This window comes from Agelaius phoeniceus, chromosome 34 (genome assembly GCF_051311805.1).
Source record: "Agelaius phoeniceus isolate bAgePho1 chromosome 34, bAgePho1.hap1, whole genome shotgun sequence".
Lineage (NCBI taxonomy): Eukaryota > Metazoa > Chordata > Aves > Passeriformes > Icteridae > Agelaius > Agelaius phoeniceus.
Window position 1 is genome coordinate 1,603,811 of NC_135298.1, and position 17,473 is coordinate 1,621,283.

The 17,473-nt window shown below is 56.4% G+C and overlaps 1 protein-coding gene across 1 annotated transcript in view; it reads right to left on the minus strand.

The window, feature by feature from the left end:
• Positions 1-17,473, minus strand: part of LOC143696404 (serine/threonine-protein kinase pim-1-like) — a 43,697-nt gene that overhangs the window by 12,570 nt on the left and 13,654 nt on the right. The window contains exons 3-6 of the mRNA XM_077192536.1: positions 5,288-5,394; positions 5,121-5,171; positions 4,551-4,917; positions 3,729-3,905 (exon numbers count right to left, since the gene is read on the minus strand). Of these exons, the coding sequence (XP_077048651.1) occupies positions 3,729-3,905; positions 4,551-4,917; positions 5,121-5,171; positions 5,288-5,394 (702 nt within the window). The remainder of the gene's footprint in view (positions 1-3,728; positions 3,906-4,550; positions 4,918-5,120; positions 5,172-5,287; positions 5,395-17,473) is intronic.

The following is a 17,473-nucleotide window of genomic DNA, read 5'->3' on the forward strand; positions in this document are numbered from 1 at the left end:
AAGGATTCTGTGATTCCATGATGAGATCCGCTGCATTCAGCTGGGGCTATTTCAGCAGCATTACTTTGCTCCAGAAGTTCCCTCTTGCCCAGCTCCTGTGGCCTGAGGCTTCAGCTCCTTCAGCTCCTGGTGCTGAGCTGCTCATGCTGAACGAGACCACTCGGAGAGATGAATCCAGTCCATCCAATTCCTTCTGGGACACGCAGAGGGGAGGCTGTGCAAACAGGAGCATTGTTTGCTGTGGCCTCCTCTCTGCCCTTCACGCCTTTCAGCGCTTTGAAGCAGCCAAGAGCTTTCTCCAAGAGTGCAATGGAGCAGCTGTTCCTGCTCGCGGGCCTGGCTCTTCCCAGTCTCTGCCCTTGCCTGCTTCTGTCCCTCTTGCTGTGCCCTCTGTTCCCCCAGGGCTGGCTGGCTGCTGCCCAGGACTGTGGCACTGGCACAGATCCAGTGCTCCAGAGCCTCCTTTCTGTGCCCTTGGAGCTGCCTGGGCACAGCAGCCTTTTCCATCTGCAAGCTCCCCATGGACAGGGAGTGCCCAGCTCCGTTCCTTGCACAGCCTCCAGGAGCCCAGGGCTGCCATCTCAAATCCCTGCTGGCACTGGGGGCTCCCAGGTGCCTCAGGCTGCTCTGACACCGCTGCACACGGGAGGGAACAGGGCCAGGGGCTGTGCTGAAAGTCAGCTCCATCTGCTGCTGCTGCTGCTGCTGCTGCTGCTGCTGCTGCTGCTGCTGCTGCTGTGGGGTCATTTGTGCAGCCCTGGCCCAGAGTCAGGGATCAGATGCTGCCAGTCTCTTCCAGCCCTGGCTGCTCAGAGGTTGGGCCTTGGAGCCTCAGGTGGCCAAATGCAGCTGCTGCTGGGCCCTCTGTGTGTGCCCGTGTTCAGCAGTGCTGCTCCATCAGTCTGTGCCCAGCAACGGGGAAAAGCCTCAGCCCTGCAGGGCCAGGAGCTGCCGGGCTCTGCCTGAGCAGCTCAGCCGGCAGGAAGGGAGCTGCTCCACACAGGAACCAGGAGCAAAGGACACTCCTTCTGTAGGACATGTTTTCTATTTAAAGGAAAAAAAGGAAAAAGAAAAAAAACTATATAAAATGTGAAAGATGAAAACAAAACCCAAGTGTTTGTGAAAAACTTCTGTAACTTTGCATTAAGAGGTAAATGATCTTTCCAAAAAGAGAAGTCAATTATTTTCATTGTAAATGTGCTGATGGCATGGATCCATCTTACTGACCCCAGCAGCCTTTTAAAAGATTTTGGGCTTTGTTTCCAACATTGCCATTTGAAATTGTGCTCAAAGCAAGAGGAAATTGCTTTGTGCCCTTCCAGCTCCAAGCAGGACTGGGAATGGAAACTCTGTCAAAGCCCAAATCCTTTAGAAGATGCCCTTCCTTCTCAGCCTGGCAAGGAGCTGCACATTCCCTTTGAAACTGTCAGGGATTTCTTAGAGACACCAAGTGCCACTTAGGGCTTTTTGCTCTGGTTTGGCAGTGCAGAAGGGCAATTCTCCATCCATCAGCTCCAGACTGCACTGCCTCAGGAACACGGCCCACTCGCCAGCTTTGGCCCACTCAGGCACTTCTAGAGGAGGAAGAAAGTGCAATTGCACAATTCCAGCCAATCAAGAAGGAAGAATGGGACAGACAAAGACCCTGTGCAGATCCAGGCGTTCAGCTGGGACTGTGGAGAGTTTGGGTTCTTGCCAATTGGATGTGTGTCCCCAGCTGCAATCTCTGGGCCTGCAGCAGAGTCTCACTCAGCTGCCAAAGCAGAAAGCTCAGGCGCTGTGCTCGCAAGGGGCTCGTCTGATGCAAAGCTGTCAGAGCAATGGGAGGGCAGAGCCAGCCCAGCTGGGCCCAGGGCTGAGCCCAGCAGAGCCCTGGCAGAGCCCAGAGCAGCCTCAGCAGCCGCAGAGCCCGGCTGCAAGGAGAGAAAGCAGAAAGTGCCCGTCAGCTGAGGGCTCCTGTGCCCTTGTGCCAAGGCCTGCGGTGCCCAGGCCATGCTGGCTGTGCCCAGAGCTGTGCCCAGAGCTGCCCATCCCTGCTGCCTTTGGCAGCAGAGCAGGAGGGCAGGACATGTGCCCAGCCTGCAGCCAGCCACGGCACATCCAGCCCTCAGCAGCTGCCCAGAGCAGGATGCTCCTGTGCTCGCTGCCATCTCCCAAAAGCTCTGATCCCACCCTGCCAAGCACACAGGGACCCACCTCACGCCAGCCACGGCTGCAAGAAAAGCTGCTCCCAAACCACGTCCTCAGCCTTCTCCAAGGCCACTGCCCATCCACGCCACAGCTGCTCCCAAGCACTTCCCCATCCACACTGGACCACCTGGAACGCTTCCTCTGGAAAAACAAACAACACATTCTTGAAAAGAGATTAGAGACAAAAAGGGAAAACAAGAAAAACGGGAAAAACTCTTATCTCTGTCAGGGCCTTGAGGAAGGCCCAACTCCTACATGGTAGGGAAAAACCCAGCCATGGGTGAGGGAAGCCCACACTTTCTCACTTCCACCCTGCACTGCCCCCCAAAATCACGGTGATCCCAAAGCAAACAAGGGCAGTGCAGCAGCCCAGCCCTTCCTTGCCTGCAGAGCAAAGCAGCCCCTGCACAGCTTCTGGAGTCCCACCTCTGCTCCCACCATGGGGCTTTGCTTGTGTCGGGCTGGCTGCCCCAGCCTCAGCCCCAGCCCAGGCCACGGTGGCTGCTGGGGGCTGTTGGCAGGGCCAGGAGCCCACTCCCATTTGTACCCAGCCCAGCCCATGCCCCAGCCCTGCCAAAAGCAGCTGGGCAGCGACTGAAGAATGAGTTGCATCTGCCCCAGCACAGGGGGAACCTTTGCTTCCCAGCCAGGCTGGGCCATGCCCAAATCTGGCAGCATTTCCCCGCGTGGGGACTCACCTGCAAATTCCCTGTGGAGTCTGGCTTTGAAGAAGGTGCCAGAATCAAAGTCCATCACCTTCAGCCTCCAGTGGCCAGGCTGAGGAAGAGCTTGTCATCCTTGGTGCCATCCTGGCTGTCTCCAGCAGCAGCAGCAGCAGCAGCAGCAGCAGCAGCAGCAGCAGCAGCATCCCCACCCGGTACAGCTTCTCCAGGGGCTCCTTCTCCTTCCCTGGGGGGAGACCAGGCTCTCAGGGCTCTGCCCAGGGCCCCAGCTGTCAGGGAACCAGCACAAGCAAAACCAGCTTGGATGGTGGCCACCAGTGCTGGGCAGAGCAGCTCAGCTCCAGCACAAGGGCTGCGTGTGCCCATCCCATGACCCTGTGCAGTGACACAGGCAGCACAAAAAGGTCTGGGTTCCTTTGCTACTCATTGCCATGGCATGTGTGGAGCTGCAACTTACCAGGGCCCTGCATCAAAGTGTGCCTGTGTCTCTCTCCCTTCTTCTAGGGCCGAGGAATATCCTGCACCCAAGGATCACAGAACAGGTCTTCTAATGTGGGTCTTTCCAAGGAGTTCACGGATAAACACCACCTGATCAGATCTTTGCACTCTGGGCAGAGAAAGCAGAAAGTGCCGGTCAGCCAGAGAAGGCTCCTGTCTGCTTTGCCCCACTATTGCCATGCCCAGGCCATTCTGGATGCGCTCAGGGCTGGGCCTAAACTTTCCCATCCATTCCCTGTTTTGGAGGAGAGCAGGACATGTGCCACCTCCTCAGCAGCTGCCAGAGCGGGATGCTCACGAGCCCGCTGCTGGCTCCCAGCACTGGGATTCCCCCCGTGCCCAGAGAAGAGGATCCACCTTGAGAGAGCCCTTGTGGCAGCGGGAGCTGGCCCCAGCTGAGGTTCCGGCCCCTCCTGAAAGGGTGCTCCCCGCAGACCATCTGGTGCAGCAGGATGCCCAGGGACCAGATCGTTGCTGCCTCGCCATGGTACCAGCCAAAGTGGGTCCATTCCGGGGGGCTGTAGGATGGTGTTCCTATGGAATACAGATGGAGTTCAGCAGGGGGATGCTGCTGCTCCCAGAGCCTGGCCCCAGCATCCCTGGGCCTGCGAGGGCTGCATCAGTGGCACACAGGGTGACCACTGCCCTCTCGCCAGCACCTGGGACTTGTGCACAAACTAAGGCTTGGAAAAGAAGCCACTGGTGTCAGAAGAGGGCAGAGGAAGCCCCAGCTAAGCCTGACCATGACATGCAAAGGAAAAACCCTCTCTGTGCTGAGGAAAACATGCCCTTATCCTGCCTGTCTGCATTGCCCCAAAAATATTAGGAAGCAAAGGCTAACAGGGCGAGTTGAGCAGTGCAAGCCCTTCCTCTCGCCTGCACACCAAACTGGCTGGGGCACAGGTTCACCCCCCCTCTCTGCTACCCCCACCCACGGGGGTTTTGGTCGGGCTGGCTGCCCCAGCCCAGCCCCAGTCCTGGGCAGAGTGGCTGGCAAAGGCTGCCAGCAGGGCTGGAAGATGGCTCCCCACCCAGCCCCGCTCTAAAGCAACTCAGCTGAAGACTCAGTCCCCTGACTGGCAGCAAAAGGGAGAATCCCCGCTGCCACAGCCAGCTTGGGCTGGGAGATGTTGGGCCATGAGATCCCGGGACCAGGAGTACACCCTTACGTGGGCTCACCTGCAAAGTGGGTGTAGGCTGTCTCTTGCAGGTAGGTGCCACAGCCAAAGTCAATCAGTTTGGCCTGCCCGGTGGCCAGGTCAAGCACGATGTTCTCTGGCTTGATGTCGCGGTGCAGGACCCCGCAGCTGGTGCAGTGCCACACGGCCTCCAGCACCTGGCGGAACAGCTCCCGCGCCACCTCCTCGGGCACGAACCGCCGTGCCCGAATGACACGATGCAGGTCCTGACACCGCTCTGGCCGCTCCATCACCATCACGATGTGGTTGGGCAGCTCGAACCACTCCAGGAGCTGCACCACACCAGGGAAGCCAGTGGACACCTTGGCTAGCAGCACGATCTCCAGCGGGGCCCTGCTGCCGTCGGGCTGCGGGAGGAGCACGATGCCCTCAGCGGGGCCGATGCCGTGCCAGGCCTGGGGAAGCCCTGAGCCAGCCCGGGATGCTCTGCGCCCTGCGCTGCGCCCACGCCCGCTCCCCCTCGAGGCGTCCTGGCGGCTTCCACCGGGCCGGGCCTCGGCTCATTCCCGCCCGGCAGCCCCGGCTGCTGCCGCTGGCCCCGCTCACTCACCAGCTCGCCCCAGTGCCGGACGCGGTTCCGTGGCACCCTCTTGATGGCCACCTGCAAGCCAAGGACAGCAGCGGCCTCAGCTCGCCGCCCGCCCTGCCCAGCCCCATCCTCCTCCTCCTCCTCCTCCGCCCCCTCGTCCTGCGCCCACCGCCGGCCCCGCCGCTCACCGGGGCGCCGTCCGAGAGCCGCGTGGCCGCGAAGACGCTGCCGAATCCTCCGCGCCCCAGCAGCGAACCCAGGCGGTAGCGCTCCTGCAGGGCCTCGTGCGCCGTCCCTGCGGGCGGGACGCGGCTGTCAGCGCTCGGCCCGGGGCCAGCAACGGCCCCCGAGCGCCCCTCAGCCGCCCCGGGCCGGCCATGCCCAGGCCTTCGCTCCTCGCAACGCGGCACGGGAGGCTCGGGGCCGGCGGCCGCGCTGCCGAGCGGCGGAGCTCGGGCCGGGGAAGCCGCAGCGGAGGCGGCGGCAGCGGCCGCGCCGCCTGTGTCCTCCGCGGGCCCCGGGAGGGGCCGGGGCCGGGGCCGGGCTCGGGGCTGGAGCCTGCCTCGGGGCCGGGGCCGGGCTCGGGCCAGGCGGAGGCGAAGGGCGGCGATGCCGCCCCCGCACACGGCACTGATGCCCGCCCAGCAGCGCCACCGCCAGTAGGGCCAGAGCCGGGCGGAGGCGAGACCGCGGCGGTACGGGCGGGGCCGGGCACGGGGCAGCCCCGCCCGGGGCCGGGGGCGGGCCGGGGGCATGGCCCGGCCCGGCAGGGGGAGAGGGAGGCGGGGACACGAGAGGGAGGCGGGGAGAGGAGAGGGACGCCGGGCAAGGGACCCCGGGAGAAGGGTGCCCGACAACGGGAAAGGGAGACACAGAGACAGAAAGAGAGAAAACCAAGAAAGGGAGACAGAGAAAGAAAGAGAGAAAGAGAAAGATCCTTATCGATTATTTGCTTTGCTGCTTCTGCCGCTGTTGCCGCCGCTGCTGCTGCCGCCGCTGCCGCCGCTGCAACTGAAGCACCGGGGCCGTTCGTCCCCGTGTCCGTTCCCCGCTCGCCCCACGAGCCCCACGTTCGAGCCCCGCGCGCCCCGGGCACAGCCCCTGAGTCTGTCCAAACACGGGAACTTTGCAGCCTTGAGCCCAGGTGCAGAGCCCTGACTCCTGCACACTGGCACAGCAATCCCCTCGCTTGCTGCTCTGCATTGGCCTGGCTGAGGGGCAAACACTGGCGGGACACCTTCCCTTGGGCTAGGATTCCTACCTGAGCCCAGCACTGCACGTACATCTCCAGTGTTGCCTTCCAGTAAAGACAGGGGAAGGAAAACTGTGTGTGCCTCATGGTATTTTAGAGTGTCTAAAAATCACTAAGTCACCGATCTTAGAGGTACAGTGCATCTGGAATTACTGGGATGGAGAAGTAGTGCAACATGGAAAAGGGGAGCATAGAAATAAATAAAGGAAAACATCTTGGATTGTTTCTTTAATTTTCATTTCACTTCTGGAAAGCTGTTCCAGTTTTCCAGGAATCTTCTCCTGTTTGCTCTTGCCAAGAATCTCTCCTGGAGAACAAGGTCAAGCTTCTGTCCCAAGATTTGCCACCAGCTGCAGCTTCTCTTGGCTTTCCACACTGCACAGTGTCTGCAGCAGGACTTTTGCAGCAAAGCAAGACAAATGTTTGGAGAACTTTACGTGTCCTTTCTTTTCCTGGTCGGCTGGGGTGTTGTGCCACTAGTGAAGTTTCCATTGTGACTGTTTGTGCTGGTTTAGGGCAAATTTTGGGAGGAAACCTCCAAAAGGGGTCCCTCTAGAAATCAAGTTCCAGTGGCGTCTCCCCCTGCTAGTTCAGAAGAAGTCTTCCCTTGGGAAAAGTTAATAAAACCCCAGTTTATTTAACAAGTAAAGTATTCCCAAGCATGAAAAATGAATAATATTAAATAAAACCTCTGACAGTGCTGAAGAGTTGGCAAATTCAGAAAATCCTTTTCGTGGGTTGTAGTTGGCTCACTCGGTCTCTTCTAAGTCCCTCTGGACTCTGGAGTGCAGTGTCCCAGACCTTGGTGGGCCACAGGTGTGAGCTGCAGGTGTTTTTCCGGGTTTTCAGTTCAGAGCAGGTTTAAACAGTTCCAAGAAAAAGGAAAGTCCCAGTCCCAGGAACTTCTCTGCCTAAGCTAGCTAAAACCAAATTGCTGGACCTGGGCTGTGAAGGCACTGGGAAATTTCCAAATCTGGGCACTGTCAGTCCCAGCAAACACCAGATCAGGATGGTGCTGGAGCCAGAACCTGGAAATTTCCAACTTTTGGCTTTCTGTGCCAGCAAATCACTGGACTTGGGCTGTGCTGGCACCAGGAAGTTTTCAGATCTGGGTGCTGGCGCTGCCAGCAAACACCAGATCTGGGTGGTGTCGTTGGCAGCGACAGAAATCTGCCGGATTTGGGCTCTGCTGGCACCGGGAAATTTCCAAATCTGGGTACTGGCACAGCAAACACAAGATGTGGGCAGTGCCAGAGCCAGTAGCAGAAAGTTGCCGGGTTTTGGAATTCTGTGCCAGCAAATTGCTGCCCTTGGGCTGTGTCAGAATAGGGAAATTTCCAGATCTGGGCACTGGCGGTGCCAGCAAACACCAGTGAAACCTTCTGGTCCTCGTCCGGACCATTGGCCAGTGGTTTCCCTGAGAACCAGCTCTGGCCACTTTACAGACAGAGACTGCTTTCATCTGCTTGTCTGGAAACAGAACTTTAATGCAGGCAAACACAACAAACAGGACGGCGTGCACAGTACACAGAGCAAAGCAGAAAAAAGCCTGGGCCCAGGATCCTGCAGGGATATTTATACATTTATATATGGGGAGGGGTTAAGGTGGGATCTGATGGAAGGATCCAAGAGGAAGGAAGGATTATGAATATTACAATTTTTGCAGTAAAATGTAACCAACGGTAGCAAAGAGAACTCAACTTTCTAGTAACAATCTGCATAACTGAACAAGAGGATTATGGGCGGGAGCTCCTGCTGACCCCAGCTAAAGAGGGTTTTCCCATGGCCTTAAGCCGAGGTCTCCTTCTTCTTTTAAACCAACCCCAACACACCAGATCTGGGTGGTGCCGGGTTTTGGCTTTCTTTGCCAGATAATTGCTGCATTTGGGCTGTGCTGGCACAGGGAAATTGCCAGATGTGGGCACTGGCAGTGCCAGCTCACCGCAGATCTGGGTGGTGCCGGTGCTGACACCAGAAAATTGCCGGGTTTTGTCTTTCTGTGCCAGCAAACTGCTGGACTTGGGCTGTGCTGCCACTGGGAAACTGCTGGATCTGAGCACTGGCAGTGCCAGCAAACACCAGATCTGGGTGGGGCCTGCACCAGGTGTTTGCAAGGTTTTTACTTTCTTTACCAGAAAATTCCTCGACTCGGGCTGTGCCGGCACCGGGAAATTCCCGCATCTGGGCACTGGTGGTGCCAGCAAACACCGGATCTTGGCATTGCCAATGACGGTAGCAGGGAATTGCCAGATTTTGGCTTTCTTTGCCAGAAAACTGCTGGACTTGGCTCTGCCAGAACGGGGAAATATCCAGATGTGAGCCCTGGCAGTGGCAGCAAACACCAGGTCTGGGCGCCTGTATTGGCATCAGGAAATTGCCGGATTTTGGTTTTCTGTGCCAGCAAATTGCTGGACTTGGGCTGTGCCAGCACTGGGAAATTTCTGGATCTGGGCACTTGTGCAGCAGGCACCAGATCTGGGTGGTGTGTTGTAGTGTGTTTTCATACATTGTAATACTTTGTGATAGTTTAGGTTTTGAATCCCCGTATTTTTCCCAAATGGTTCATCCCAGATGGTACCCCCCTCCCTTTCCCTGTGTAATCCTTTGCCCTTGCTGAGATCATCCCCAAATCCCCACCCTGGCTCTCTGTCAATCACTCAGCATCCCATCCCCTCCCTCTAGAAGCTTCGGTCCAGGATGTCGAGTGATCAGCCAGAGGCCAGGGGTCAGCCCCCCAAGCCTTGCCCCATACGCTGTCCTAAATGTCCATCCCCCAGGACCCATCCCTTAGGGTCACTTCTTGGTTAGTCAAATGTTCTCTTCTTTGGGTTTCCACCTCCCTTTAAATGTACCCTTGGCACATCTCCCGGGCTCTGGGCAGGAGGCCCCTGAGGTGTAGGGGCTCCTTTGGGACACCTGGAATAAAACCTTGGATTAACCCCTGCTAAGAGTCGGCCCTTTATCTTCTACCGCTGTCTCTGGTGTCTCTTGTGCTGCAAAGGCGGCCAGCCCAGGTGCCCTCAGTACCCTCGGGGCACAGAGAGTGTCTCCCCGCTGTCGGCCGTGTCGGGGCTGCCCCCGGTGTCTGCCGACTCGGGACTGGCCCAGGGTTCCTGAGAGGCTCCCAGAGAGACAGAGACAGTGGTGCTGGTGGCAGCACCGGGAAGCTGCCGGGTTTTGGCTTTCTTTGCCAGAAAATGGCTGCATTTGGGTTATGCCAGCACTGGGAAATTGCCAAATGTGACCTTTCTGTGCCAGCAAACTGCTGGAATTGTGCTGTGCAGGCATCTGAAAAATTCCGCATCGGGGCACTGGCGGTGTCAGCACACACGAGATCGGAGTAGTGTAGGCACCAGGTATTTGCCTGGTTTTGGCTTTCTTTGCCAGCAAATTGCTGGACTTGGGCTGTGGTGGCACAGGGAAATGTTCAGATCTGGGCATGGGCGGTGCCATCAAACACCAGGTCTGGGTGGTGACAGTCTTGGCACCAGGAAATTGCTGTGTTTTGTCTTCTTTTTCCAAAAAACTGCTGCACTTGGGCTGTGTTGGAACCGATAAATGTCCAGACTGGGGTACAGGCGCTGGCAGCAAACACCAGATCTTGGCATTGCCAGTGTCAGCAGTGGGAAATTGCCAGATTTTGGCTTTCTTTACCAGAAAATTGCTGGACTTGGCTCTGCCGGAACAAGGGAATTTCCAGATCTGGGCACTGGAGGTGGCAGCAAACACCAGATCTGGCCGGTGCCAGACCCAGTAATGTTGGAAATGAATTTGTAGACAATTTTTAAGGTTTGATAGAAGGTTTCTATAGTATGTATGCAAGTGTCACAATCCATCCATACAAAAGGGTTTTGTGATGGTTTGTGGGTTGATCTCAGAGTGCAAAAAACACCGACACGGTACAGGGGGCTGCAGTGATAATCAAAACAAATGTACCTTTATTGAATAACCACAACAAAATGCATTGGGGAGGAATTGGGGAAAAGGGAAAAAGAGGGAGGAAGAGGAAGGAAGGTATAGAGCTACCAAACGTAGAAACGGCGAAGTCCTTTGATGTCCAGCCAATGGCGTTCACCAGGTCACATCTGGGGAGATCTCAGGGTTGCAGTTCATCCGAACTCTTATTGTCCTCTTTTTGTTGATGGGGGAAGGGGTAAAACTTGAAACCGAATCAAAGGTAGTCTATTGTATTTTTGGGGGAAAAAATGGTATTTAGAGAAGGGTACACACAGTCCATGTTCTCTGCAGTGGGTGAGAGCCATTGTCTTCTTGGTCCACTGCTCGCACCTGCAACATCCATCTTGCTTTGGTTAGCTTGCCTCCCCCACACACCTCCCCCAGGTTAGGGGTCTCAGTCCCAGTCCTTGGAAAGAGTGTGGGGGGGCCTTTTCACATAGGGATTTCATGTCTCGGTCTTTGATGGAGGGGCCTTGTACATCTCAGTCTGTCTGTCACGGCTGTTGTAAGACAAGTGAGGGGTCTTCTGTGGGGGACCACCCAAAACTCAGGAGAAGTCCAGCCAGGCCAAGAGGTGGGACAACTTCCAAGGCTATTGTTGCAAAAAGGCAAGGGGCCCCCTTCTTCCTTTCATTGGGTTCAGTGTAGCATACAGCAAACACACCTGTGAACAATAGCTTAGCAATGCCAGGAGCTGTGCTCAGGTCTCGGGGCCCTTGGCATGTAACTTTCTCCAACAGGGCCAGAAACTTCAGACAAGGGGCTTTTCTTCAGTGGTCCCCAATGACGATGGTGAGGCAGATGAGAGAAACTTTGGACAGAGTCTCACACCTACATTACATGGACGACGTACTAATCTGTGCTTCCACCAAGTCTTACTCAGACGCAGCACTTTCCAAGACTGTCGCGGTTGTCGAAAGCGCTGGGTTTCAGATAGCTCAGGAAAAAATCCAGCTATGGAGCCCATGGAAGTACCTCGGGTTTTTAATCACAGGAAGGACCGTCGTGCCTCAACCTCTGTCCATCAACGAGCACCCCCAGACATTAAGAGACACGCAACAGCTGTGCGGCGTCATTACGTGCATCTGACCTCTCCTGGGCCTCACCACAGAAGAACTGGCACCGCTCTTCGACCTTCTACGAGGAGACGGCGACCTGGCTTCCCCACGCTCGCTAACGCCAGAAGCCTGGGAGGCTTTGGAGAGAGTCGCCAGCGCCATCAAACACCGCCAGGCACATCGGACAGACCGGTCCCTTCCCCTCAGCCTCGGTATTTTTGGTAAGTGCCCAAACTTCCATGGGCTGCTCTTTCAGTGGGATGATACTTCAAAAACCCCACTCATCATCATCATCGAGTGGCTTTTTCTGCTGCACCAACCACATCAAACAGTTACCACCCCACCAGAACTTGTAGCCAAACTTATTATTAAAGGCCGACATCACCTCCGGACCCTCGCAGCTTGTGATCCGGCATGCATTTACCTCCCTTATACTTTGGAACAATTGGATTCTCTATTACAAACAAATGAACATCTGGAAATTCCATTAGACAGCTATCCCAGAAAAACTTCAATTCATTATCCTAAACACAGACTTTTTAAAGATTCACTGCATTTGGCCCCAAAATCAGATAAAAGTAAAACTCCACTCAAAAATGCTATCACTGAGTTCATTGATGGTTCAGGCAAATCTCACCAGTCAGTGTTCACCTGGAGGGACCCGGACACTCAGAAGTGGGAGTCTGATATCCAGGTTGTTGAAGGTTCCCCCCAGACTGCAGAATTTGCTGCAGCTGTGAGGGCGTTTCGAACATTCCAACCACCCTTCAATTCAGTCACAGACTCTGCATATGTCACTGGGATAGCAGAGCAGGCAGAGCATGCCCTGATCAAGGAAGTCCAAAATAAAAAATTCTACAGCTTGCTCTCTGAATTAATTTGGTTCATCTCCCACAGAGAGCAACCTTATCACATCCTGCACGTCCGGTCGCACACAGAGCTGCCAAGATACATCACTGAGGGCAACCGGAGAGCAGACTTGTTAGCAATGGCAGCAAGTGCCACCCACATTTCCCCCGCTGCACCACATGTCTTTCAACAGGCTCATCTAAGCCATGCATTCTTCCCTCAGAATGCTCCAGCTTTAGTAGGTCAATTTAAGATTTCCAGAGACCAAGCCAAGGCAATTGTCTCCACCTGCCCCAATTGCCAATCCCTCGCCCTCCCTTCCATAGGGACAAAACAAAGAAAGTTACAGTGACAACTAACTTGACCATTCATGTTTCTATCAGTGCTCGAACAGTCGATACCTGACTCACTGGAGGACCAGATGGCCACTCCCAGGACACCCCGAAATACCTTAACAGCTGCTGCCACCGTCACTGTGCTCCTGTGCATCCAAACAGCGGTTGGATGGGTCGTGCCACAACCAACAGAAAACCTATGGGTCACACTGGGGAAATCTCTCAAGCAGGATAACTTTTGCATGGCCATGGCAGGTGCAAAAGACCCGCTGTCTACATGTCTGGTGGGAATCCCCCTGTCACCAAATGAATATGCCTGTGCAGGTAAGAAGCCCACCCTGGTCGACACCTGGGACGAGTGGATGAAGATCTTACCCCATGCACCACAGGACCTCCAAGAACTAGACCTACCGGGCTCCTCAAAGCGACTTCTTGTGTCAACTTTTTCGACAAGCCACCCCAACAAAATTGGCATGAGAAATCTGAACAACAGATGATAGTGAGAAAAGATATATCACCAAATGATAAGAGATACAATGATGTTGACTGGTGCAATTATACTGCCAAAACATTATCTAAGTCCTCTCCGTTTCCCAGAGTGCTTCCCAAGGGAGTGTTTCTCATCTGTGGTGACAGGGTGTGGGCAGGGATCCCCTCAAAGATCAAAGGGGGCCCCTGCAGTCTTGGCCAGCTTACTACCCTCACCCCAAACACTACCCAAATTAAAAATTGGAAACAAGAAACTCAATTGGCGCCCCAGAAAAGATCGTACTCCCAATTCAATCAAAATTGTGATGGCCAACTTTATAATTGGGGCAAGATGAAGAGGGTCACTGTTTCCATCTTTCTACCATGGGTTGCAGCTCGAAGGCCCTCGGTGAGCTTTCTCACCTGGAGTGCTGGCTTAGTAAGCAGACCAAGGCTACATCCGCTGCCTTATCAGACCTTCTAGCAGACGAGGAAACCACCAGACATGCCACCCTTCAGAACAGAGCGGCCATCGACTTCCTGCTGCTCTCCCGTGGCCATGGTTGTGAAGATTTCAAAGGACTTTGTTGTTTTAACCTGTCATGGAAAAGCACATCGATCCAGGCCACCATCAAACAAATGCAAGAGCAAATGAAGACTCTTACTGAAAATAAAGTTGTGGACAAGATGGACAAAATTCTCATGCATTGGAGCCTCCCTGTGTGTGTGCCCCCATTCTTAAAAGTTTATTGTGCGTCCTTCTCATAGTTGTTATCGTTTGAGCAGCACTGATGTGTTTTAAGAAAAGAATTCACAAAAGACTGGGAAATGTTTATTTAATAAATAAAAAAAGGGGGAGATGTGAGACATAGGCATGGAGAAGACAAACCTGGGATGTCATTGGAGAACACCACTGTTTAAGTTAAGGTGAGAGACTGGTGCAATTCCCCATGGTTCTTTGCTTGTTAATGTGAATGTGCTTTTATGAATTGACTGCTGCTTGTCCCCCAGTTCCAGAAAGTTCTGTACTCCCCGTTCCTCCATTGGCTTTCCCTGAGAGACCCCTCCCACTCTGCTCCCCCATTGGTGCGTCCCGTGTCACCCCACCTTAACTCCAGCCCTGACTCCCTTCCCCATTGGATAATTTGTACCCTGAGCCCTCCTGCCTTCCTCCAGTTATATACCCTGGCCCCAGCCCTGCTCCTGGCTCTTTGCCTCTGGTTCCCTTCAGCAGAGGTTGTGTTCCTGCTTGCTCCTGTTTCCCTCTTCCCCCTCACTTCAGCTGGGCCCTTGGATTTTCCCTTGATAAACCTGGCTGGATCTGCTCTGCGAGGAGTCCTCTCGTCCCTCTGGTGAGGCTTTGATTGCACCATCCGGGCTCAGGCGTCTGCTGGGCTGGGGCAGTTGTCAAGGCAGCCCCAAGTGGAGACGCTTTCGGTGCTGCAGGCGCCTGACAGCGCCTGCCTGGGGAAGCTGCTCTGGCCACCCGCAGCAACCAATTCCTTTTCCCAGGCAGCAGCTCCCAGCGTCCTCCTGCGAAGCCCAGAGAGAGAGGGAGCAGCTGCCCTCAGCCCTGTCCTTTACCGCATCCCAATTCTCATGTAATGTCCCCCCTGGGAGAGAAACTGCCAGAGAAGAGAAGTGCGACCAGATCCCCTCCTCCCCTGAGCTTGAGCACTTCTTTTGTTTCTTAAGGACCCAGTCTTATCAGAGCAGTGGTATTGCACTGACAGCTGGGACACCAGCAGGGGATCACCCCACAGTGCCCAGTGTGCACCAGGCTCAACGAGGTCTCCTTCCCCCCTGATTCCACCAGGCCTCTTCCCTTGGCTGTGGTTTTGCTGGATAGTGGGTCAGGACAGTGAGAATCTCCTTCATCCATTCATTCACTGTTGAGGGTCCTGCAGACACTTCCTCAATTTCTCTCCAAGGTGACCTCAGAAAACCAATGACATCACAGCTCTTGTCCATCTGGTCAAGAATCCCCCATGAGGACACTCTGGTCTCTCCTCCAAGGGCACAAAGCAGCAAAATCCCTGAGGAAAATTTTCCCCCATGGGCCCTACGCCTCCTTGGGTGAGTTCCAGAGCAAACAATCAAGGCAGTGGCGTGAAATGTTTTCCCAGCTGGGCCATAACACTTCTCTGATGGATGCACATTGTCCCTGGGGAAAGAGATGTGCAGAACCCTTCACTAATGCCCTGGAATGTCAAACAGGAATCCCAGCCATGGACAGCTCTCAGGAACCACTTCAGTGTGGATTTTCCTTCCTGGAAGCCCAAGATGTCTGAATGTGCTCCTGGTGCCTCAGGGCCTGGGTAAACAGGGCTTGTCAGAGAGGCTGGCAGGGCACCAACACCCCTCCTCCTCACAGGGCACCTCTGTTACCCCAATTAGCTCCGAGTGGCTGCCTGGGGACAGGTGCCCACTTCCCCATGTGCCTGGGATGGGCACATCCTGCTCAGGGCCAGTGCTGGCCTGGGCCCAGAGCCGGGGCCATGACCCAGGTGCTCTGGGAGGGCTCCGTGGCTGCAGGTGTGACAGGATGAGGGGCAGGGCAGGGCATATTCCCCTCGGGACAGTGCTGTGGGCATGGAGCTTGGTGGGGTTTGGCATCTGCAGGGAAAGGGCTATCGGGTTGTGTGGATGTGGGAATTGTCACTCCTGAGGCATTCCCCAGGCCTCAGCCTTGTCTGCAGGTGCTCAGCATTGCCCAGTGCTGCCCAGTGTCTGCAGTGGCTGAGATGCCAATCAGCCACCTGATCCCATGTCCCTTGTTCCCCTTGTTCTCCCACATGTTGGGTTTGGGGCCGGGCTCAGCTCTGGGGTGTCCCCCAGGGAAAGCTCTGGGAGGGGAGGGGCAGCAGGAGATGGGGGATCTGGCACTGGGGGCTGTTGGAGGATGGATTGTGTTGGACTGGGGGCTGTCCCCACAGGGTCCCCAGGTGCCTTTGGCTCCCTGCCTGCCCCCCTTGGCCCCCCAGGTGCCTGGGCCCTTCCAGGGGCAGCTGCCCCGTGCAGGAAGCTGGAGGGATGCCGGGCAAGGGGGCTGGATCCGTGCCACAGGTGGGGAGGGGTGGACTCTGTGCCAGGGCTGGGCTTGTGGCCAGGGCTGGGGGCTGTGCCAAGCCGGGCTTTGGCCTGGGGGCTGGCAGGGAGGGTGCAGGGAGGAGTCCCGGCAGGGATAAAGGTGCTCCTCACCTGCTGCAGCCTCAGGCAGCGCTGCCCAGAGCCAGAGGAAGATGAAGGTGGCTGTGCTCAGCGTGGCCCTGCTCTTCTCCATCCTGCTGTGCCCCCCGACACAGGCCAAGGTGAGGCACCAGCCAAACACTGTCCCCACATCCTGCCCTTTCTGGCCTCCCTTCCCACCCTTTTGGTCCCTCCTCTGTGTCCCATTCAGGGTCCCCAAACGCCCTCCCACTGACCATTCCTGAGGCCTTTCCTTCCATGTCCCCCCTCAATCCTTTGCTTTTCTTCCTGGCCACTGCAGAGGGGTCCCCCTGTACAATTCCCTGACTCACCCCCACTCCCACACCATCTCCCAGTCCCGTTGGTTTTGTCCCCACCTGTCCTCATTCTCCTGTGCCCACCAAGTCCCTCCCTTGCCCACCCATGTCCCTACACCTCAGTTTCTTTCTCCTCCCCTGTACCTCACACCTGCTCCTTCCACACCCCCAGCCCTGTCCCCTGGGCCCTCAAGTGACCCCAGATCAGTGTCTTTGGGTCTCCCCCCACCTCAAACAGATCTCCTTGGAGGCCCTGAATTCCCATCCCTCTGCCTGCGCCCTGCTCCCTGCACCCGTGTCCCCCCCAGCCCCACAAGGTCCAGTCCAGACCCAGCCTTTGTTCTCCTTTCCAGGCACTCCTGGAAGGAACCCAAGATGATCTGCGGGAGGTGAGTGGGCTGCTGGCATGGGAGGGCATCCCCTCAGGGCATTGGGGGGCAGTGGTGTCCCCCCATCCCTTGCTGGCACCGGGGACATCCCAGTGACCAGCGAGGTCTCCTGGTCTCTCTGCAGTTGGATTTAGACAATGTCGCGGTCCTGGAGACGCCTCTGGTGGGTACCACGAGTTCTGCCGCTGTCAGAGCCTCCCCTTGCCTGGCCACCACAGCCCAGGCCATCCCAGTCTGTCCCAGCAGAGCCCAGTGCACCCCTCCTGACAGCCCAGACAATGCCCTGGCCCAGGGCTGCTCCCCAGGGAAGCCTTTGCCCAGGGCCCTGCTGCATTCCCATCCCTGTCAGCCCAGCAGCCCCTGGATGAGCCAGGACGCAGCCCCTGCCCCAGCTGTGCCTCTTGGCCAGGAGCCCAGTGCTTCTGGGCAGCAGCACAGCAGCTCCTGCACCCCATTGCTCCCACAGCCCCTTCCCCAAGGCGCCCCTGCTCTCCCCTGCCTCCCAGTGCAGCCCAGTGCCCCCAGTGTGTCTCTAACGCTGCCTTTGTCCCCAGCCCCCT